General features: G+C 41.4%; 1 protein-coding gene and 2 pseudogenes across 8 annotated transcripts in view; 1 reads left to right on the top strand and 2 right to left on the bottom strand.

Moving 5' to 3' along the window:
• TERB1 (telomere repeat binding bouquet formation protein 1) overlaps positions 1-20,278 on the top strand; it is a 46,662-nt gene extending 26,384 nt beyond the window's left edge. For 5 of the 8 annotated variants that reach the window (XM_060084009.1, XM_060084008.1, XM_060084012.1 and 2 more), the window contains 6 exons: positions 8,306-8,655; positions 9,975-10,039; positions 10,331-10,426; positions 15,376-15,525; positions 16,517-16,582; positions 19,959-20,278. In XM_060084009.1, coding sequence (XP_059939992.1) covers positions 8,306-8,655; positions 9,975-10,039; positions 10,331-10,426; positions 15,376-15,525; positions 16,517-16,582; positions 19,959-20,146 — 915 coding nt within the window. In that variant the 3' untranslated portion in view covers positions 20,147-20,278. Of the gene's footprint in view, positions 1-8,305; positions 8,656-9,974; positions 10,040-10,330; positions 10,427-15,375; positions 15,561-16,516; positions 16,583-19,555; positions 19,619-19,958 lie in introns of those variants that run through there. The other 3 variants (XM_060084013.1, XM_060084011.1, XM_060084014.1) reach the window with 3 other exon arrangements.
• Positions 2,600-3,152, bottom strand: LOC132480466 (large ribosomal subunit protein eL20-like; annotated as a pseudogene).
• Positions 3,594-5,167, bottom strand: LOC132480527 (inhibitor of growth protein 1-like; annotated as a pseudogene).
• Positions 20,279-23,821: the final 3,543 nt, after the last annotated feature.

The following is a 23,821-nucleotide window of genomic DNA, read 5'->3' as shown; positions in this document are numbered from 1 at the left end:
TATTTATTTATTTATTTATTTTTGCTGTGTTGGGTCTTCGTTTCTGTGCGAGGGCTTTCTCTAGTTGTGGCAAGTGGGGGCCACTCTTCATCGCGGTGTGCAGGCCTCTCACTATTGCGGCCTCTCTTGTTGCAGGAGCACAGGCTCCAGACGTGCAGGCTCAGTAGTTGTGGCCAACGGGCCTAGTTGCTCCGCGGCATGTGGGATCCTCCCAGACCAGGGCTCGAACCCGTGTCCCCTGCATTGGCAGGCAGATTCTCAACCACTGCGCCACCAGGGAAGCCCAGCTTGTTGCAAGATTTTAAATCACAGTTTCAATTTCGTTACTTGTGATCGTTCTGTTCATATTTCTATTTCTTTTTTTTTTTTTTTTTTTTTTTTTTTGCGGTATGCGGGCCTCTCACTGTTGTGGCCTCCCCCGTTGCGGAGCACAGGCTCCGGACGCGCAGGCTCCGGACGCGCAGGCTCAGCGGCCATGGCTCACGGGCCCAGCCGCTCCGCGGCATATGGGATCCTCCCAGACCGGGGCACGAACCCGTATCCCCTGCATCGGCAGGCGGACTCTCAACCACTTGCGCCACCAGGGAGGCCCTCTTTTTTTTTTTTTTTTTGATGTGGACCATTTTTAAAGTCTTTATTGAATTTGTTACAATATTGCTTCTGTTTTATGTTTTGGTTTTTTGGCTGTGAGGCATATGGGATCTTAGCTTCCCAACCAGGGATCAAACCCATACCCCCTGCACTGGAAGGCAAAGTCTTAACCACTGGACTGTCAGGGAAGTCCCTGAGTTATGATAATTTTATACAGTTGTGTAACTATCAGGACAGTCAAGATATAGAACAGTCCACTCACCCTAAAATGTTTCCTTGTGTCCCTTTATAGACAGTCCCATTCCCCATCCTCAGGCCTAGGCAATTCACTGATCTGCTTTCTGTCATTAGTTTCCGTTTCTATAATTTCATTTAAATGGAATCATATATTATATAATATTTTGTGTTTGATTTATTTCACTAAATATATAATGTTTTTTAGATTCACCAATGTTGTTTTATTAATATTTTGTTCCTTTTTACTGCTGAGTAATATTCCATAGTATGGACACACCACAACTTGTGTATCCATTCACCAACTGATACACATTTGGGTTGCTTCTAGATCTTGGCTGCTAGGAATAATGTTATGTGAACGTTGGTGTACACTTCTGTGCCTGTAATGTACATTTTCATTTCTCTTCGATAAATACCTAAGAGCAGAATCACCGGACAATTATATTTTAAAGAAATTATGAACCTCTTTTTTTTTTTTTTTCTATTGGGCCACACTGTGCGACATGCAGGATCTTAGTTCCCCCACCAGGGATCGAACCCATGCCCCCTGCAGTGGAAGCATGGAGTCTTAACCACTGGACCTCCAAGGAAGTCCCAGAAATTATGAACCTCTTTTAACATTTCCTAGAGTACAAGTCCGCCTCCACTTGTCACCACTCAAAACAATACGGCACCAAAAGAAGAAAAAGTCCCTTTTTCTTCCATCCTTGTATTGCCCATCTAGCACATTCTGATGTCAGAGTCTAACACTGGCTAGCCCTAGAATAGTGGTCTATAGAGTCTAGTTTAAGTTTTACAATGCAGGACAAAGGAGGATAGGTTTGGAGTTGAGGAGCAATAAATTAAGAACTGGTACATCCTTTATGTCATGTATACAACTGTTACCCTGGGATACTCCTTTACCATCATCTTAATGATTCTCTTTGTATCTTTCCTTGATTTCTGATTTCCTGGATTCTGTGTCATTCTCCCTTTTTTGGTTTAGTTTCCCATTTTGTTGGGCTACATTCTTCTGTAGCTTTCTGAAAAAGGGTACATAGGATGTAATTTTTTGAGACCTTGTTAATAGGAAAATAATTTTATTTTGCCTTCAGAATTAATTGATAGTTTGGTTGGACAAAATATTCTAGATTGGAAATCACCTCAGTATATTAAACGTGTTGCTCCACAGTCTTGTAGTTTCCAGTGTTACTCTTGAGGTCCAAAGCCATTCTGATCCTTTGGTGTGACCTGTGTTCTCCTTCTGGAAGCTTATGTAATCTTTATCCCCACTGTTTTAAAATTTTACAGTGTGGTACATTGGTGTCAGTCTCCTTTCATTCATTGTGTTATACACATAGTGGGCCCTTTCAATCTGTCGACTTATGTCCTTCAGTTCTGGGAAAGTTTATAGCATTATACTGTGGTGATTGCTTCCCTGTTTTCTCTTCCTTGTTTTCTGAAACTCCTATTATTTATTTGTTGGACTTCTTGAGCTGGTCTTCCTTCTTATCATTTCTCTCTTATTTTCTTCTCTTTTTTCGTTCTACATTCTGGGAAATGTTCTCATATTTACTTTTTAAACTAACCTATTGAGTTTTTCACTTCTGCTATTATATTTTTAGTTACCAAAGCCTCTTTTTTACTCCTTTGCATTATCTTATTCTCATTTCATGGACTTAAGACTTAACAGGCATTCTTCTTTTAAATATATCAATGACAATTCTAATTTTTTCTCCTGGTTTTCCCAAAGAGTTTATTGGGCACACCTGGGGATGGGGAGGCCCTGCATCTAAAACAAGGTGTTGGGCCTCTTGGTGGTGAAGCGTGGCTTGTGCTGGTGAAACAGGACCCGGTGGGGCAGTGGTGATCTTGGAGTTGTAGAAGTGGTTGACTGCTGGTTGGTGGCACTTGCTGGCTGCCATCTCCTCCACCTTCCTGATCTGGATAGAGTTGGGCCTAGGTACGAGGCTGGGCACCCATGTCTCGGTAGCACTGGGTGATGGCACCTGCTGCAGTCAGGTCCCGGTACTCCTGGTACATGTTATGGGTGCCACTGCGAGAGTCATAGTGCAGCCAGATGCTAGAGTTCTTCACCTGAAGGGGAAGATTCTCTAACACTCGTACACAGTAGACAGTTTTCCCTGAAGACTTCTTCATCTTCTTCAGCTGAGACACAAAGTACCAGAAGTGAGACTTGGAAACAATATGATTAGGCGCAAAGATTCTCATGTGATAGAGGGGTAGCATGCAGCATTTGGGGGTGGGCAGCAGCGCCCCACCACCTTGTACTCTCGAAGTATGCCTGAGGCCTTCATGGCGCTCTGTGTGCACTCTATGCCTCCTATGAAAAGGCACAATTCTCATTTTTAAAGTTTTTTTTTCTAATCCATATTTTATCTTACTCCTCACAGGTGTTCTTTGGTTGTTGATGTTTGCTTGTTTCTTTCTTTCCTGGTCTCTAGCTTTCTTCAGATTTCTGGTGATCTTTGGTTGCTACTAATATGTAAGAGTCATATGCAAAAAGCCTTCCTGGAAATTTTTTTTTTGAGTGTTTAACTCAAACCTATATTTGCAGTTCCTAAAATGCTGATCCACAGACCACTGTCTTGTTCTATATGTGCACCAGCGGAAAAGCAAAGAGAGCTCCGGTGTCCCTACGAGAGAAAGAGCTCCTCTTCCAACAGTCTTTAAAAGGCTACATGTACAGTCCCTGCACCCACCCAGGTGGCCATGCAATAAATACACGGCTTGTCCTGCTCGCCTCAGTCCAGCCAGGCCTGCCACTACCTGTTGTAGGCCTGCTCCTTTTTGGATTCTCCAGGGCCTTGTCCATGGTCTTCTCGTTCTCCCCTCAACATTTGGGGCAGTACCACTTGCCCTTGGGTTTATGGTTCAGCCCCACGCAGGAGAAGTGGAACCACTCGGGGCACTCGTCATTGTCACAGCCGGTCATCTCTCCATAGGAGACCTGATTGCACAGACAGTACGTTTGGGTCAGTGGGAAGGTCTGCAGGGGATGCTTCCCTCACGGCTTTGGCCTTGGAGCGTTTCTTCTTCTTGGAGGCCTTTGCCTTCTTTCCCTTAGGCATTCCGGAGGTGATGTAATCATGGTCGTGATTATTAGCTGCGTTGTTGTGCTGTCTCTGGGACCACTTGTTGTTGGGCTTTTCTGCCTGCGTGATTGTCTCATTTTTTGACTTATCCTGGCCAGCTTTGCTGTGGCCAGTGGTGTCACTGACCTCTTGCTGTGCCTCAAAGAGTTCCACGTGACTGTCCACCTGTCTGGCCCGGTTCTCCACCAGCTCCACCATCTGACTCACGATCTGGATCTTCTCGTCACCCAGCTCCTGGCTCCGAATCAGGGCCCTCTGAATGCAGTGCAGCACTCTCCTGCACTGGGCGCCGTCCGTCTCCTGCTTCAACTTCTCATAATACTCATTCAGTTCCTGCAGGATTTCTTGGTATTTTGGGTTATCTCCTGCATGAGAGAGGCGTTTCTCTGCAGATCAAAAGGCAGAGACTCGATGGAGTTCAGATAGTCCTCCACGTAGTTCACCAGGTGGATCTGCTCCCCATTGGGAGGCTCAACGTGGTTCACCGAGGTCCCCGGTGACTCTGCGCGGCTTTCCGCTTCCTCCGGCCCGCGATCCCTTGGAGCCCAGCGCTGCAAATGCAAGGCTCCCGCCTGCCGGTGCCGCCCCTCTGGCCGACCCTGCGCCGCTACATCTGCGAGTCACACCGCCTGGGCCCGGGACCGGCACCTGGCGGGCCGGACCGGCGCTCTGCGGCCTCAGGCCCGTGGAGGGCGCGGGCGGGCCTGCGGGTGCGTCCCCCGCCGCTGGGGCCAGGGCCCGGGCGGAGCGAGCGCGGGAAGGGGCGCGCACCGCCCGCTGCCCCCTTTCCTGGAAATATTTTGACTCTGGATTCTTGTAGAATTAACTTGGGTCATTTTTTGGAGAAACTCCAATGTCTAATCTCCTGCCTAGAAAGCATGAACCAATATTCTGGAGTCAAAATGGGGAAAAGGAGCTTGGGAGTCTTAGTATTCAGTATGTAAATATTTTCTTAGTCTTTGTTTTGTGATAGTATTCTGCCTTCAGCTTTGCTTGGTGTCCTCCAGTGTAGAGACTGTTTTATCCCCCTCAGAGATTAAACTTGCATCTTTGGGGAGGGAGTGGACCTTCTGGTGTCCATCAGCTGCCTGCTGAGTGTGTGTATGTGGGGGTCAGGATCTAGCAATCCAACTACTTGAACTTTCATCCAACCTTCCTGTTTTTAACCCCACTTTCACCCTACCTCCAGTTCCTAAGTCTTTTGAGAGTTTGGCAGCATATTTTAGTTCCTTGGCTTTTCCCATTGTCAGCTTTCAAGTCTGCTTTATTTTGATTTATTTTTAATAAATTTATTTATTTTTGGCTGTGTTGGGTCTTCGTTGCTGCGTGTGGGCTTTCTCTAGTTGCAGCGAGCGGGGGCTACTCTTCGTTGCAGTGCTCGGGCTTCTTATTGCGGTGGCTTCTCTCATTGTGCAGCACGGGCTCTAGGCGTGCAGGCTTCAGTAGTTGTGGCACGCAGGCGCTAGAGCACAGGCTCAGTAGTTGTGGCACATGGGCTTAGTTGTTCCGCGGCATGTGGGATCTTCCCGGACCAGGGATCGAACCCATGTCCCCTGCATTGGCAGGCAGATTCTCAACCACTGCGCCACCAGGGAAGCCTAAGTCTGCTTTATTTATTTATTTATTTATTTATATTTATTTTGGCTATGTTGGGTCTTTGTTGCTGTGCGCGGGCTATCTCTAGTTGCAGTGAGCAGGGGCTACTCTTCGTTGCAGTGTGCAGGCTTCTCATTGCGGTGGCTTCTCTTGTTGTGGAGCACAGGCTCTAGGCGCGTGGGCTTCAGTAGTTGTGGCGCACGGGCTTAGTTGCTCCGTGGCATGTGTGATCTTCCCAGACCAGGGCTCGAACCTGTGTCCCCTGCATTGGCAGGCGGATTCCTAACCAGTGCGCCACCAGGGAAGCCCTGCTTTATTTATTTAAATTCAACTTTATCAAGTCTGCTAAATAGGCTGTCATTCACCTATCTGCTTTTCAATTCCAAAATTTTGTTGCATTTGTATCTTCTTCCATTTCTCCTTGTGGAATTTATGCTTCTCCTTGTGGGTTTATGCCTTTTTTTTTTTGGCTGCATTGGGTCTTCATTGCTGCACACGGACTTTTCTCTAGTTGCGGCAGGTGGGAACTACTCTTCATTACGGTGCGTGGGCTTCTCATTGCGGTGGCTTCTCTTGTCGCAGAGCACGGGCTCTAGGCGCACGCGGGCTCAGTAGTTGTGGCTCACGGGCTCTAGAGCGCAGCCTCAGTAGTTGTGGCACATGGGCTTAGTTGCTCCGCGGTGTGTGGGATCTTCCCAGACCAGGGTTCAAACCCATGTCCCCTGCATTGGCAGGCGGATTCTTTTTTTGTTTGTTTGTTTGTTTGTTTTTTTAGCGGTACGCGGGCCTCTCACTGTTGTGGCCTCTCCCATTGTGGAGCACAGGCTCTGGACGTGCAGGCTCAGCGGCCATGGCTCACGGGCCTAGCTGCTCTGCGGCATGTGGGATCTTCCCGGACCGGGGCACGAACCCGTGTCCCCTGCATCGGCAGGCGGACTCTCAACCACGGCGCCACCAGGGAAGCCCTGGCAGGCGGATTCTTAACCACTATGCCACCAGGGAAATCCCTATGCCTTTGTATTATTTATTTATTTATTTTAATAAATTTGTTTATTTATTTATTTTTAGCTGTGTTGGGTCTTCGTTGCTGCGCCACCAGGGAAGTCCACCTATGCCTTTTTAAGAACTGTTGTTCTAATTGTTTTTTTGGAAGGAACAAAAATAAATATGGGTGTTAAAGTCATCATCTTTACCTGGAAGCCCTATCTATCTATCTGTCTACCTATATATCTTACAATTGCAGAGTATTCCACTGGTAGATATGCTAGTTCCCCTTGAGATGAACTTTCAGGTTCCAACTTTTAGCTATTACAAACCATACTGCAGTTAATAACATTAACATTTTGCACATGTAAAAGTATATAGGATTTTTAAAAAAGAAATACACAGTGTTTTTTTAGTTTGTTTGTTTGTTTTGTGCTGCATTGGGTCTTCATTGCTGCATGTGGGCTTTTCTTGCTCTAGTTGTGGCCAGCGGGGGCTACTCTTCTTTGCAGTGCGTGGGCTTCTCATTTCGGTGGTTTCTCTTGTTGCAGAGCACGGGCTCTAGGTGCGCGGGCTTCAGTAGTTGTAGCACGTGGGCTTAGTAGTTATGGCACGTGGGCCCTAGAGTGCACGGACTTCAGTAGTTGTGGCTCATGGGCTCTAGAGCTCAGGCTCAATAGTTGTGGCACACAGGCTTAGTTGCTCCGTGGCATGTGGGATCTTCTCAGACCAGGGATCATGCCGGTGTCCCCTGCATTGGCAGGCGGATTCTTAACCACTGTGCCACCAGGGAAGTCCCTCAGTTTTTATTATGAAAGATACTGTCAAATTGTTTCTCCATAGAGGTGTACCAGTTTACACTCTCCCCCATAATGTACAGAATGTTTCCCTATACCCTTTTGATCTTTGCCAATGCCATAGATGAAGAAAGATGCCTATGGGACTTCCCTGGCGGTCCAGTGGTTAAGACTCCGGACTTCCAATGCAGAGGGCGCCGGTTCGATCCCTGGTCGGGGAACTAAGATCCCACATGCTGTGCGGTGGGGCCAAAAAGTAAAAAAAATAAAATAAAGAAAGATATCTCATTTACCTTTAATGTCTATTTCTCTTATTAAAGTGAGATGGAGCCTTTTTCATATGTGTAAGAGCTATTTATTTATATTTCCTTTCTTGTGAACTGTTCATCTCCTTTGCCTATGTTTCTACACTGTTACTGATCTTTTTCATAGTTCATTGTAGTAGCTTTTTATAAATGTTACTAGAAAAATTCTACTGTAGCTCAAGATATGACATACATATTCTTTCTAGCTGTTTTGATTTGTATTTGATTTTACTTTTGGCCCTTTTTTCCTCTGGGTCCCCACCCCCCAATATTCTCCATCTCTAGCAGAACTTAAAAAACTTTTTTTATGTGGTAAAGTATAGGTTTTTCTTTTATGATTTATTGATTTTTTGTAATACTTGGAAAGGTATTCCTCCCATTGAGAATATTGAAACATCATGGTTTCTTTTAGAACATATACTATTTCATTTTTTTATATTTAAATATTTAGTTAATTTTTACTTAATTTTTGTATATATTGTGAGATATGTATTGTTTATCTTTTTCCCCAGTTGACTACCCAATGGCCCCAAATCATTTAATGAATATTCTCCCCTTCCTTCCTAATGTAAACCACCCCCTTTATAATGTATATTCTATTGACAATCATAAACTTTTTCTGCATTATTTAAAGGGAGTGTAAATTGAATTATAAAGCAAATGATTATTCTGAAATTATTTACTTATTTTTACATTACAGGAAAGAGTACAAAGAGAAAAATATGAGGATTATGTTTCATCTATGAACATAAATATTCAAAATACATTGAAACACCTCCATGCAGATAGCAGTGGTGGAGGTCCCAAAGCAGAAGATAGGGATAAAAGCCAGTCTAGAAAGCTTCAGAGTTATAAGTCCCATGAAGTCATGTCTAAAGCATGTACAAATGATGATCAAATGAAGAGCCTGTTAAAGAGTGCAAATCCAGTTAATGCTTGTTATAGGGAGAGTGGGCAAAATAAGACTTTATGTAAAGCCAATTCAAACTGCAATCAAAACTTACGTGAAGAAACAACCTTTGAAAAAAAGAGTTTTGTTTCTCAATCAAGGTATAGTTTAATAATTGTTTCTAACTTTTATTTATTCAGCATTTGTGTGTATGTGTGTGTAGTACTATGTGCCATACTCTTTAAACACTGGGATATAGAAATGATAAGCATGGTTTTAGGAGGAAGCTAATGTAGGAAATGTTGGGAAAGGAGTTTGGATGGGCCAGTATGGGCTAGTTCATCTAGGGCCTTGCATGTAATACTACTCAAGATTTTCTGTTATAACTTATAGAGTGTAGGGAGCCGCTGACGATTTTAAATTGAGTGACACGATCAGATTTGAATTTTAGAAGGGATACTCAGAAAACTTAAACTGAACCTCTGTAGCTGAAATAACAATGCACGTATTGATAATCCATCAACAATTTACCAAAAGCCAGTTTGTAAGTTTAACTTGATAAAAGGGAGTAAGGTGTGATGAAAATCTGGTTTAGGCTTGTCTTTTCATTTGTTTCCTGTACCTCACCTCCAGTATATGTCCTTTCTCGCTCATGGGTAGCCTGTGGGGCTGGACCTGGAACTGCAGCTTTTCTTCCTAAAGCCTTTCTTGTGTTCTGCTCTTCTGATACTTACTGGGCTAGGAGGGAAACTGAAGAGAATGGTGCTGTGTTCTGGGGGTGCTGCAGGGTAAACTAAGTGTTAGACAGATGGATTACATCATCACACCCCCTTTTTCCTTTTCAAAACTGTTCTTCATGTAATTTTAACCCAATTTCTCAGGGATATAGAATTGGGAAGTAGTGGGATATGCTCTTGGGCCAACCTTCTTGCCCTCTGGCCCAATGAATTTGTTATTTCCTCTTTTTTGCCCTCCTTCCTTCCTGTTTTCCTCTTTTATAACTTTTTCTTCCATGTTTCTGCTGGCATCAGTATTATTAACCTCTGGAGTCTTGTTTAACTCCACTTTTTTTTTTTAATTGAAGTAGAGTTGATTTACAATGTTTCAGGTGTACAGCAAAGTGATTCAGTTATATATATATATATTTATACACACACACATACACACATATATATACTTTATCAGATTCTTTTCCATTATACATTATTACAAGATATTGAATAAAGTTCCCTGTTCTATACTATAGGTCCTTATTGTTTATCTATTTTTTAATATATATAGTAGTTAACTCCACTTTTAGAAACAAGGCTATAACCATTGCATACCATACTTTGGCAGAATTTGGTAGATTTTGGTAGATCCTGACTCCAGCTCTTTCTGCCTGTCAAACATCAGAATCACACTACTGCTTACGGAAAGATTTGTTCACACACCAAACAATATGTTTACTTTTATTAATCTGGTGTCTATTTTCTTTTAGTGACCATATTTTTAAACATCCAACTCCTATTGCCAAAAACACAAAGCAGCAGTTACCAGTAACAGGTATGACTAAAAATGTTTCTTCTTTGATTGTTCAAGAAAACATATTTAGGTGATTAATATGGCTAAAAGTAATATCTTCCCTCTAACATATAAGCCATGGCTTTGACTCTCTTTCTGGTCTAAATGCCTCAGTCACCTTTTATTGATATCCTTTCCGAATATCCACTAGGATGACTGGAAGTGTAGTACTGGGCTACAGTTTATGAAACTCTTGAGAATTAATAAATCTTATAAACATCAGGTCCTTTTCACTAATCAAAATATCTTTCATTTTGCAATTTTTTCCCCCAGATCCATTTACATTATGTTCAGATATAATAAATAAAGAAGTCATTGGTTTTCTCGCAACAGACAATTGTTCCAAAATATTGAAGTATAGATGCTCAGGTAAATATTTTTTTAATTGTAGTTGTTTCATAATTAAATCTTTATATGATATTAATTAACTAGAATTTGTAATAGTTCTACCTGTGTGATTTAAAGTTCATTCCCTTTGGAGAAATAACAATCTGGGGTCTCATAAAACACTCAAGTTAATACCTTCTATCTGCATTAGTCTGTGTTCCCAATATTTGCTCATATGAATCAATGCAGCTAATACTCTTTTTTCTTTTTTGAATTTTATTTTATTTATTTTTTTTATACAGCAGGTTCTTATTAGTTATCCATTTTATACATATTAGTGTATATATGTCAATCCCAATCTCCCAGTTCATCACAGCACCACCAACCCCCTCCAGCGCTTCCCCACTTCGTGTGCATAGGTTTGTTCTCTACATCTGTGTCTCAATTTCTGCCCTGCAAACCGGTTCAGCAGCTAATACTCTTAAAAAATTACTTTATTATTCTCTTTCTGTCACCATCTATAAGTTTAACTTTACCGAGTAAGGTAAACATTTTTTATATTTTCAGAGAGCCAATAAATAGGTCTATATTCTGGATTATGAATAATCCAGAATTCCACAGTGCTTATTCCATCCTTTCTTCTCCTTCATATCCCAGTATTTGCTCTTTGTTTACTCTTACTGTTGCACCCTGCTCTTTGGAGAAAACTGAGGCTATTCCACATTAGGCTCAAAATATTACTATTCTTCTGTCTTAGATGAAGGGTTTATCTCTTTTACTCTAAAACTGATATCTAGCTATAATCCAAATCCCATCTATGTTTTCTCTCCATTTTATAATAATACTTGTGTAGGCTTTCTCTTTAGTCCCTTTTTATTCATTAACTCCATTTGTCCCAACTTAAACTATGTTCATTTCTCCTCATCTTAAAAAATACCCAAATACTTTGTGTGATTTGCTATACCTTCAAGTATTCATCTATTCTTTCTTCCACCATCTATTACCAGATTCTTGCTCTTGTTCCCTTCTCTTTCAGCATATTCTTTCCCTTCTTAACTCCCTGCAGTCTAGCTTCTTTTATTGCCATTCTACTAAACTTTAATGTTAAAGGTTACCTGAAACTTCTTTTTTAACCCCCAAACCATGACTTTTTAAAAGATTCTTATTGTCTTTAGTATCTCTGCACTGTCAACTACCATTCCTTGAAATCCTCTCCTCTCATTTGAAAGCCATAGTTCCCAAACTGTCCACCCGAGCTCCCTGGGGCTCTGCAGTGAACTCACAAGGGCACTACACAATATTTAAAATTTTATAAGTGAAACACAAAATGGTCAACATCTTCTGGACACCATGTAAACTACCAGCTCAAAGTAGTTCACAGTTTCACCATTAGATTGTACTACATCTCTTTTGATGATGTCACGTCTTTGTGAAGCTGGGTTTTCAGTGGTTGTTGTGATTTTTTAAAATTAATTAATTAATTATTTTTTTTTTGGCTGCGTTGGGTCTTTGTTGCTGCACGCAGGCTTTCTCTAGTTGTGGCGAGCGGGGGCTACTCTTCTTTGTGGTGCACAGGCTTATTGCGGTGGCTTCTCTTGTTGTGGGCATCAGTAGTTGTGGCACGTGGGCTCTAGAGCACAGGCTCAGTAGTTGTGGCACACAGGCTTAGTTGCTTTGTGGCCTGTGGGATCTTCCCAGACCAGGGTTTGAACCCATGTCCCCTGCATTGGCAGACAGATTCTTAACCATTGCACCACCAGGGAAGTCCCAGTTGTTTTGATTTTTAAAAAGCAAGCACCACGTGAAAATCAGTGTGGAACAGGAAATGAGGGTGGCAGTGTCCAGTCTGATTACAAGTTTTGAGAACTTGTTCTGTACCCAATTGTTGCACAAATCCCATTAGGAAGTAATTGTAATTAATAAGAATGAAATACAAATATATATATATTTCAAATTTAGGTCTATTATTTTTTTAAATGGCTACCAAGTTGTTAGAACATAAATACGTATTGAGTTGTTTTGGACCTAACAGAACATTTGGTATTTCTTTTGGCCTAAGGGTGCTGTGAAAAAATCACCAAGATCTTTTTTTTTTTTTTTAATTTTTTTTTGGCTGTGTTGGGTCTTCATTGTTGCGCGTGGGCTTTCTCTAGTTGCAGCGAGTGGGGTCTACTCTTTGTTGCGGTGCGTGGGCTTCTCTTGCTGCAGAGCATGCACTCTAGGTGCAGGGGCTTCAGTAGTTGCAGCATGTGGGCTCAGTAGTTGTGGTGCACGGGCTTAGTTGCTCCACAGCATGTGGGATCTTCCTGGACCAGGGATCGAACCCGAGTCTTCTGCATTGGCAGGCGGATTCTTAAGCACTGCGCCACCAGGGAAGTCCCAATCACCAAGATGTTAAAGATGCCACAGAGTAAGACAGTTGGGAACCTCTGGTCAAAAATATTCCAGTTTGGAGAATGGATGCTCTATAACTGTTAACTCCCTTTCATCCCTTAGTTTGTTTGAGATAGTTCCTTCCTAGTTGCTTTGCTCCCTCAGTGACCATTCATTTTGCAGACACTTAGGGAGTGCTTATTCTGCAGCAGGCACTGGAATCAGAGATGAATAGAACTCAGTCCTCACTTCAGGAAGTTTACAGTCTATAAAGCTCTCCATTTTATCACCTTTATTCCTTTATCTTATCTTCCTGCCAAATGTCTACAGATACTCCCCCCAATATATAGTCTACTCAACTCTGCTGCAGCATTTACTTTTGTGGCATCATCTATCATTTTACCAATGATTTTCAAATCTGTATCTCCACACTGCACTTCTACCTCGGGTTATAGCCTCATTCTTCCATTTCCAGCTGTACCTAGGACATACTCACTTTAATATTTTGTTATTTCAAGCTTAATGTATTCAAAACAAAACATCTTTCTCCCTCTTAAACTGCCCCCCTCCAGCCACTCCATTTTTATTAGTGTTGCCATTATTCTTCTGGCCCCCCAGATTTCAAACCTTGAATCATCTATAACTATCTTTTCTCCTTACATCCCCTATTTCTAGTCTATCATATTTGGTTCTTTCTTTCTTTCCCACACAGGCCCCTTTTCCTTCATGCCTAAATTACTAGCAGTCTTTCAGTCTCAAGTCTCACCAACCCCCAAGTAACGTGTATTGCTATTAACTTCTCTTCCTCATATGTGCTTTGTATTATGTCACCATGCTAAAGAACCCTCAGTGCTTCTCTGTAACTCACTAAATCGAACTCTCTGCCTGGCTTTTAGAATTGTGTGGAACTTTGTCCTGCTTCCACTTGTTAAATTTTACTGCAATTTGTTCTGTTTAAGTCCACCAGAAATGTGCCATGCTTATTCCAAACTTTGCCATTCGATCCATTACAATCGAATTGTCCTAAACGTCTCCCTTACCCCGACAGCTCATTATTCACCAATTTTACCTCAGAAATCTCTGCATTCTCCCTGCAAATGCTGTGTTTCAGAATCCCCTCATTTATCTGGACTGTTTAAGTTACCCCTCAACTGATCCTCTTACCTTCAGTTGAGCTTTCTGTAGACAAATCTTGTCATTTCCCTGCTTAATAAATATCCTTCAGTTCTTCCCATTGACTTGAAGATAGTAGTTAAAAATCCTTAAGATGACTTTCAAGACCGTTTTTGACCTGGCCCCTTGCATCCCTTACCAACCTCAACTTTTCTCCCACAGTTCTCTCATACCTTATACTCCAGCCATACACAGTACCTGTGATTCTCTGAACACACTATGCTTTTTTACTCTTCTGTGCTTTTGCACGTGTTCTTTGTACTTGAAATGTCCTCATCCTTGCCAACTTTCTGCCTGGCTAACTTTTCCTGTAGGTGACAGGTGGACAGAGAACTTTATAATGGATGGATGTGGCTAACATTACCTGAACCTACTGATCAATCTTAATATCATAAAAAGAGAGATAGTCAGACTTTATGTTCCTATTAATGTGATGCAGTAAGAAGTACACAATACTACCTGTGAGGAGTTCTACTAAAAACAATTGAACCTGAATCTGATCAATCATCTAGATCTAATTACTAGTTTCTTGGGCACTCAGGAATATTTTAAAGGATGCAACTAGGTTGTAATCAGCAAAACCCAGCCTTTGGGAAACTGCACATTACAACTGACCCAGGGTCTACAACAAGTAAATGACAAAGAGGAAGAGAGGGGAATTCGTAGATTAAAAGAAACTCAAGAGACATATCAGCTAAATGTAATGGCGGACCTTGTTTGGATCATGATTCAAATAAACCAACTGTAAAGAGAAAGTTTTGAAATGATGGGGAAATTTGAACACTGACTGGATATTAGATTGTATTAAGCATAATTTTCTTAGGTGTATAGTGGTTTTGCCATTTAAAAAAATAAAACAAAGTAAGTGTTTTTTTAAAAAAGAGTTCTTATCTGTTAAGAATGCATATGAAGTACTTACAGATGAAATGACACTAGAATGCACACTGCAGCCTTCATAATCCAGTGTGTACATGGGGGGCAGAGCTGAGTAGGTGGGGGAAGATGAAATATGACTGGCCATGAGTTAATAATTGTTGAAGCTGGATGGTGGATACGTGGTGGGTAATTATACTTTTCTCTTTATTCTCGTGTGTTTGAAATGTTCCATAGTAAAACATTAAAAGAAAAAGAAGACAACTGGGCATAAGGGTCACTTCCTTTGGATATCTTCCCTGATAGTGACTCCTGCTCAGAATTAGGCCAAGGTAGATGCTGCTTTTCTGTATCACCATAAATCTGTTCACACTGCTATGGTAACACTTATTTCATTGTATTATATTTGTTGTCTTTACTCTCTTGCATGACATGACTTGGAGTTTCTTGACGTATTTATAGTTAAGTTGCTGATTTCACTTCAGTTACCATCATAAAGATATTTGCTTTCATAAATTTGTTATTGGATTTTTTGTAACATCTATACATCACTTAAATTTGTTTTCTTTTAGGTTGCATAGCAGTAGGAAAATCCCTGAATAGCCGAACTTTTAGCAAGCTCTTACACTCTTGCCTGTACCAGTGTGATCGTCACAAAGTCATTGTGGAAGCTGAAGACAGATATAAAAGTGAACTAAGGAAGTCACTTATCTGTAACAAAAGTAATTAATTCAGCAATTTTAAAACTGTAATTACAGTAAGTCAGAAAGAGAAAAACAAATACCATATGCTAACACACATGTATATAGAATCTAAAAAAAAAAAAACAGGTTCTGAAGAACCTAGGGGCAGGACAGGAATAAAGACGCAGACATAGAGAATGGACTTGAGGACACGGGGAGGGGGAAGGGTAAGCTGGAACGAAGTGAGCGAGCGGCATGGACATATGTACACTACAAATATAAAATAGATAGCTAGTGGGAAGCAGCGGCATAGCATAGGAAGATCAGCTCGGTGCTTTGTGACCACTTAGAGGGGTGCAATAGGGAGGGTGGGAGGGAGACGCAAGAGGGAGGAGATATGGGGATATACGTATACGTATAGCTGATTCACTTTGTTATACAGCAGTGACTAACACAACAATGTAAAGCAATTATACTCCAATAAAGATGTTAAAAAAAAACCAAAACTGGGCCTCCCTGGTGGCGCAAGTGGTTGAGAGTCCGCCTGCCGATGCAGGGGATACGGGTTCGTGCCCCGGTCTGGGAGGATCCCATATGCCGCGGAGCGGCTGGGCCCATGAGCCATGGCCGCTGAGCCTGCGCGTCCGGAGCCTGCGCGTCCGGAGCCTGTGCTCCGCAACGGGGGAGGCCACAACAGTGAGAGGCCCGCATACCGCAAAAAAAAAAAAAAAAAAAAAAAAAAAAAAAAACTATAATTATAACCATACCTTCTGAACTATGATCTAGAACATTAAATATATTAAAAGATAAAGGGTAAAATAATGTTGAAAAGAAAATCTGTCTCTGAGCAACTGTGATTTAAAATGTTCCCAGGGAGTAGATTTAGTCTCTAGTAATTTAAAAATTCTTCCTAATCCACCTAAGGATTCCCATTAAAAGGGGGAAAAGGGGAATCTCATACTAATGGAATTGATGTGATACTACTCAGATTGATACTCTAAATACACTAAATGTTTTCTGTATTTTTCAGAAATTCTGCTGACCCCACGTAGAAGACAAAAACTCAATAATGAATCTACTACCCGTGGAGGAATAAGTGAATATATTTAATTAAAAAATAAATATAAATTTCATATATTCCTGAAAAAGAACAGCTGAATGATTGTTCTCAGTCACATCATTAATGGCTTTTAAATGATAACCCTTGCTTCTGATGAGGGTCATACTTCCTGACAAAAGAGGCTTCCCTCTTCCCTTTTTCATGTTGCTTGCTCATCTGTTACTTTCCAGCTGGGGAAGGGGCAGGAGAAAACTAACATTTATTAAGAACCTCCTATGTGTTAGATGTTTTATACATGTTATTTGCTTTATTTCATATAATAACGTAAGATAAGCTATTATTTTATTCCCACTTTAATTTGTTTTCTTTTAGGTTGCATAGCAGTAGGAAAATAGCTGAAATTTGCCAATGAGTTGGCAAATGGCAGAACTTAGATTCAAATGCAAGCCTGTCTTTCTCCAGAATCCCCTTTTCTATCCTCTGGATCACTTTTCTGTTTTAAGAGCAAAATTATTCTCCTGTGCACAAGTGCTTCAGACAAATTTTGCAGAAGATTTTGGTTCACATCTGTAGCACTTTGAACAATCAAAATTGAAGAGACAAATAGTATAAACCTTAGAGCCCTGTTTAAAAGTTAAAATACTTCGTCCGCCTGCCGATGCAGCCGACACAGTTTCGTGCCCCGGTCCGGGAAGATCCCACATGCCGCGGAGCGGCTGGGCCCGTGAGCCACGGCCGCTGAGCCTGTGCGTCCAGAGCCTGTGCTCCGCAACGGGAGAGGCCACAACAGTGAGAGGCCTGCGTATCGCAAAAAAAAAAAAAAAAAAAAAAAAAAATTAAAATACTTCTAAACTATGAGTTAATTTACAGGAGTTTTTCTTTAACTACAGGGTTAATCACCATTTCAGGTTTATCACCATTTCAAATTTATCACAAGACTTAAAGAACATTACCATTATCTTCTGTTCACATGGAGTTAGTATGTGCAGAGTAAGACTAAGCAGTTGGGTACACTCCTTGTCAAAGTCACCTTGAAATTAGTAATATCTGTAGAGCCATTCTGTTATTTATTGTGAAGACATCTGGACTTGATCCATCCAGGAAACATTTTGCCACATACTTTTGTTTGGCCATTTTCACTGCCAAAAAACCTTGAAAGAAATTTCAAATTTACTTTTTATAACTAGGTCTTTTTCTAGGTTAAAATTTCTGCATACAAATTAAAATTAAGCGCAGTACCACTACAGGGTAGCCCACTTTTTGAAGTTAATATTTTCTGTAGAAACTGTTAGAAAAAGGGTATTTTTCCATAGAAACGTTGCAGTTGGAAATCTTTTTGACAAGGAGTTGGCATCAAATTAATAAAAGAATTTCTTTTTTTTTTTTTTTTTTTTGCGGTACGCGGACCTCTCACTGTTGTGGCCTCTCCCGTTGTGGAGCACAGGCTCCGGATGCGCAGGCTCAGCGGCCATGGCTCACGGGCCCAGCCGCTCCGCGGCATGTGGGATCTTTCCAGACTGGGGCACGAACGCGTGTCCCCTGCATCGGCAGGCGGACTCTCAACCACTGCGCCACCAGGGAAGCCCAATAATAGAATTTCTTGAGCAACATGTCTTAAAAGCAAATATATAACAACTAAAAGTATTCTATAATCATTTTTCATAGTAAAATCATTTGCAGAGCATCATGAAATATACATAATTATGGTTATATATTGATTATACAGAGGGATCCTAAATACTGTTAAGTCACTTTCAGCTCGTAAATACCTACATCTTTTTTGTAGGTTCGAGTTGCTTAGCTAAAATCCAATAGTTAATAAGTTGGCCTGCTTTTTTCAAATTTAAAAAGGCATCTTGAGGAGGTAGTGATTAGATTGGTCTTACATCTCTTTTACAAGCAGGCCAGGAATATTTGATGTACTGCCATTTTTCCCCCTCTTAATAAATTTCCCTTTCATACTAGAGACATTCATCACCTTTCATTTGGTTATAGGTTACACTCAAATTTGAGACTCTTCTTTTGAGAAGGGACCATTTGCAGCATCTAAGTATTTAAAGAGCCTTGGGGGCAAGGCTCTCTTTTAGGATGGATTGATATCTTGAGAGGGTTTGAAAAATAAGAGTCTCTAGGACTGAGCCCTCTTGCCTATTTTTCCCTGCTTTTTTCTAATGCCCTATCAGTATTAGGAGGAGCAGTAAAGAAGTCACAGAAGAGAGTCTTGTGGTGTAGAGAGCTGTTTCCTTCTAGTCTGTCAACTATGCTGCTGTGGTAACCTTTGAGGTATTTGGCACAGATGCTAATTTAAGTGTAGAAGTCAGTGAGATGGCAACTGCAGGGGAAAAGTGGGGATTGGCTCTACATGAACAACCCCAGGACCCAATATTTTGAATGTTATAATAACCCATCTGGTCCTGATTATAATGAGTTCAAATCATTTAGCAAGTGAAGTTGAAATCATCTATTTCTCAGATAACCACAGTTTTCCAGTAGGCCCAAGTAAGACGTAACTTCATTGATAAGTTTTAAAACAGTTTTTACTGGTAGTAACATTTTTCTGTCAACAAATATTTATTGATCACCTACTATGTGTCAGACACTGTCTTAGGCACTGGGGACACATGGGGAGTAAAACAGACAAAAGTTTCAGTCTTCATGGAGCCTGCATTCTAAGGAATACCATTAAGTAATATTTAGACATTATTTTCATTGATTTCTTGGCCTTCTGCTGGTAAGATTTTTCCCTCCTGCTTTAAAAGATCTGAACTATGGCTCCTATCTGAGGAGAGATGGACTAACAGTCATGACATGCAAAGGCAAGATTTTCGAAGGTTGTCCCGGCATAGCTATTCAAGGTCCTACTAAAGAAAATAGCAGCCTTAATTGGAAATACAAAAACTCTTCCTCATCTGTATCTACCCACAGTGATAATGTGAATTAACAGTGAATTAAAAAGCTTAAGGGACTTCCCCGGTGGTCCGGTGGTTAAGAATCCGCCTTCCAACGCAGGGGACGCGGATTCTATTCTATGAAGTTATGGAGCCCTTTGGGAAGACTGTATCTGTAAGATAGGTAAGCTGTTTGTTAACTGTCCTCACAGGAATGTTGAGAGAATTAACAATCATATGTTTATAAAATTTTGTGTTTCTTGATTGAAGGATTTTGCGAATATTATCGCAATAGGATTGTTACAATTATTGAAGAGATCACAGTGATAACATCTAGTTTAATAGTAAGCACTCAGTTTTGTTTTGTGTTAATTGAAGTGGATTTCTATATGATGAGTAGTCCAGGCATGAAGTTTTCTCACTGTGTAATCCATATCCTTAGAATAAGTTAAGTATTTATTTGGGTCTCAAGAACTCTTTTTTCAGCAAGTACTAATGTATTCTACAATTCTCATTAATTACAGAAAAAAGAAGAATGCGTAAAAACTTTACTGAAGAAGAAGTAAATTACCTTTTCAATGGAGTTAAGAAAATGGGAAATCACTGGAATTTAATTTTGTGGTCTTTCCCCTTTCAGCAAGGACGGAAGGCTGTGGACCTTGCTCAAAAATACCACAAGCTGATCAAACGCCCCAAGTGTGTGGCTCCTTGATTGGAAGAAGACTTGTCAGTTTTTAGTTTGATATCTTAAAATACAGTGTGTTGAAAATACAAAATTTAAAATATTCTTATAAACTCTTATGAGACGGGAAATGTGGCAATGGGGATACTGTTTTAATTACTTTTTGTGATGCTGTAGCTCATCAAACTATTAAAATAATTTATAAAACAAATACACTTTTGGATTTCCCTGGTGATCCAGTGGTTAAGACTCCACACTTCCAATGCAGGGGACATGGGTTTGATTCCCTGGTCAGGGAACTAAGATCCCGGATGCTTCGCAGCACGGCCAAAACAACAACAATAACAACAACAACAAAAATTGTTTAAAACAACTTTTTATCGTTTGCTTTTAAGTTAGTTTTCTTCTAGTTGGAAACCAAACTATTAGATCTCAAACTTCTATTTTTCTTACTCTTTTTATATTCCATCATGCTGATGCATCCTCCATTATACCTAAAATGCTGTTGCTATGGCAAAGTGATCAAGTATCAGGGCATGAAAGCTCAGTTGTGCTTATGTACTCATTGGGTCACTGCTTCATGTCATTCATATAAATACCAAAGGGTATTTCCCTATAAGCATGTATTCTTTCACCCTTTCAGATCATGACTATGTCTACTTAGATAAAGCAGAATTTTTATTAAATATCTTTTATTCTGATCCACAATGAAAATTCCAGAGGGTTAATAAGCAGAAAAATTTTAAGCATGAGAATAATTTACAATTAGGAAAATTCTTTGCATCATTTAAAGTGTGAATAACTCTAGTCCATTATCTGTCAGTATTTCCTAAGCACTATGGGGATGATTTAAATGGTCTGCTGGGTTATTTTGATGCGTATTTCTCAAGATGTATGAATGTTGTTTTAGGTCAAAGGGGAAAATATTTTGTCTGTTTCCTCAGCCTTACTGGCAATAGGTTTTTTTTTTTGATTGATTGGAAATTATCTATGTAACAGGAAATCAAATACTGCTTACAGAGCATCCCCAAGAGTATGACATACTGTAGCTGGGACACTGTTTTGTGTCAGTCACTGACACTATATTTAAAATAACCTATACTGCCTTCTGAAACCTTGAAATTTTATCCTAACCCTTGGCTCACTTTTGGTTAATGTGAACTGCTTTTTTCCCTCAAATGGAATTTGGTAATAAAGTAAGTGAATACACATCAAAAGGAAAGCCAAAGAATGATCACATATTAGAGGACTGTTTGACTTTAGGGACTCAGACCTGGCCAGTTCAACAGGGAATAAAAAGGGATTTCAATAATGTCAGACCCTTGGAGTTGGGGCTGACTTCAGTTATAGTTCCCTGCCGGAGGCATAAACTGCTGTACAACGATCTGGACATTGGCTATCTTTAGTTTTGCATATATCCTCAGAAACCTGGAATTTACTATTTCACAGGGTGATAATTGATGGTCAGTTCTTTGTTATGCTAAAATGAAATATACTTTTCTGGAGTACCTCCTGCAGAACCACAAAAGTTGAATCTCTTTTCCACATACCAGCCCTTGAGAGAGTTACAGATAGATATCTATCACTTTCCCCTCTACATCCTTTATCCTTCATGCTGATGAGCCTCAGCTACTTCCTGTTTCAGCTGAACAGTGTCATGTCCCCTTATGAGCTTAGTCACTGACCACTGGATACCTTTTTGTTTATAAACTGTGTCCAGAAAGAAATGTGGCCTGACTGGCAGAGTAGGGGGATCAGCTGCTTTGCTAGGACCAAAGAGGTTTTATGGACCTTACCTAAGATACTCCTTGGCATTCTACATGACCAACTCTCCGATTATGGTTGATATAGTTAAGACTTATAACTTTTATTAATTCCTATCTTGTTCTTACACATTTATTTTTAACTCCACTACAGGACTTCGGTGGCCCCTGTTAAATTTAATCTTGTTAGGATTAGGCTGTACTCAGTTTGTCATCCAGTGTGTCAGGCCTCCCTTCCTGCTTCAGGTCATCCACAGCTTCTATGAGTGTGCTGCTGCATTCTCCTCCAAGTCATGGATGGCACCCTGAATTGGCTGGGTCAGGGCAGATTGGGGCGGGTCCCTAGCAGCCTCCTCTGGTGGTCCTTGCTCATCAGCCCCCTCTGGGCCTGGTCTTTAACAAGCCTCAACACTATCATCCAGCCTACATTTCACTTTCCTGTCTATGATGTGCATTGGCAAATGCCCCGTTGAAATCTGAATTTTCCAGGTCTGCAGCATCCTCCTACCTGCTATTTCTGCAAAATAGAAATTGTGTAAATCTGGTGCTATCTTTTCCTTTTCCAACTGGTCACATCAGAGAATTTCACCTAGGGCTGATGAAGTGCACTGGCCTGTAGTTTTCAACTCCATCTTTTGTCCTGTGAAAATTCAGACACTGCTTACCTTTTTATGACTTACAGCACTTTTCCTGCTCTTCCTAGACTTCCAGGGTATAATTCTTAATAGGTTTTCACTCCCACTGTCTTGTTTGAACCTTACATTCAGGTTGGCAGATGATATGCCCATTTGTTGGATCTGTAATTCATGCTGCCAAAATTCTGGCAGAGCCAGGATCAGAATCCTACTCATCTGAATCCCACATGCATGGTTGCTTTTCTGACATATCCTACTTTCTTGTGATATTTAGAAATGCCTTGTAAAATGCCTTTGCTTCCGCAGAGGCTAGCAAGAGCCCTCAGGTAGCAGCCAGACCTAAAGTGAAACTCGATAGGTGAAGTGTATTTTTTCTTTCCTTTTCTTCCATAACCCTCTTCCTTCCCCTTCTCTCCCCTGTCCCTTTCCCCTTCATATCTCTTTCTTTCTTCCTTCCTTCCTTTCTTTCCCTCCCTCCCTTCCTTCCTTTCTCTTTTTTTTTCTTTTTTCCTGAAGAAAGGAAATTAAAGCCTCCTATTTCTGGTGTCAAATGCTGGCTCCCAGAAAATATCATAAAAAAAAAACCAAACACCTGTTAATAAGTAAAATCAAGCGAATTACTCACTACGGTAAAGATCACTACCTCGTGGTCTTAATAGGGTCAAGGAAGGAGGAGGTGAAAAGCAGCATATTTGTGAGGATTTGGGGGTCCAGTTTAAGGCCGGTCTTTCAATTCGTGGTTCGATTAGGATTAAGCAAAATTCATGATAGAATAGGTTAAGATCGGTAAAATTGGAAGTACCGGGATGCTATCAGAAGGTAGCCAGAAAGCACTGGGTCCTTGGTCAGGTTTCTCAAGATTCCTGAGCTTCAGGTTCCTCACCTGTAAAAGAGTTAGATAAGATTCAGTGAGATATCCTGTACTGAACTCATTCCAAGGCCTGAGCTTTTCGCTGCAGTCCGTCGGTTGCCTCGGCCCCAGACGGCGCAGCTGGAGCGGCCAGCTGACGGAGGACCGGGAACGGGTGTCTTTGCGCCCCTCGACCGGCAGAGGCCGCTAGCGCGCCCTCCACCCGGGTGGCTCCCGCTCGCGCCGCCGCCTCCCCGAGCAGGGCTGCCCCGGCGGCTGCCTGACCGCCGCCCACCTCCCGCCACCAAGTTGCCCTCACGACCCTGCGGGAGCCCGAGGACATCGCAAGCCCGGTGGAGCGCGGCGGGCGGCGCGGACCCTGCGGGGCGGGCGGGTGGGGGCGCGGCAGGCGCGGGCGGGCCGGCGGGGTCCTCGCGGGTCCTCGGCGGGCCCGGGG

The sequence above is a fragment of the Mesoplodon densirostris genome, chromosome 19 (genome assembly GCF_025265405.1).
Source record: "Mesoplodon densirostris isolate mMesDen1 chromosome 19, mMesDen1 primary haplotype, whole genome shotgun sequence".
Taxonomy (NCBI): domain Eukaryota; kingdom Metazoa; phylum Chordata; class Mammalia; order Artiodactyla; family Ziphiidae; genus Mesoplodon; species Mesoplodon densirostris.
The sequence above is the reverse complement of the archived record's forward strand: the minus strand, read 5'-3'. Positions and strand labels throughout refer to the sequence as shown.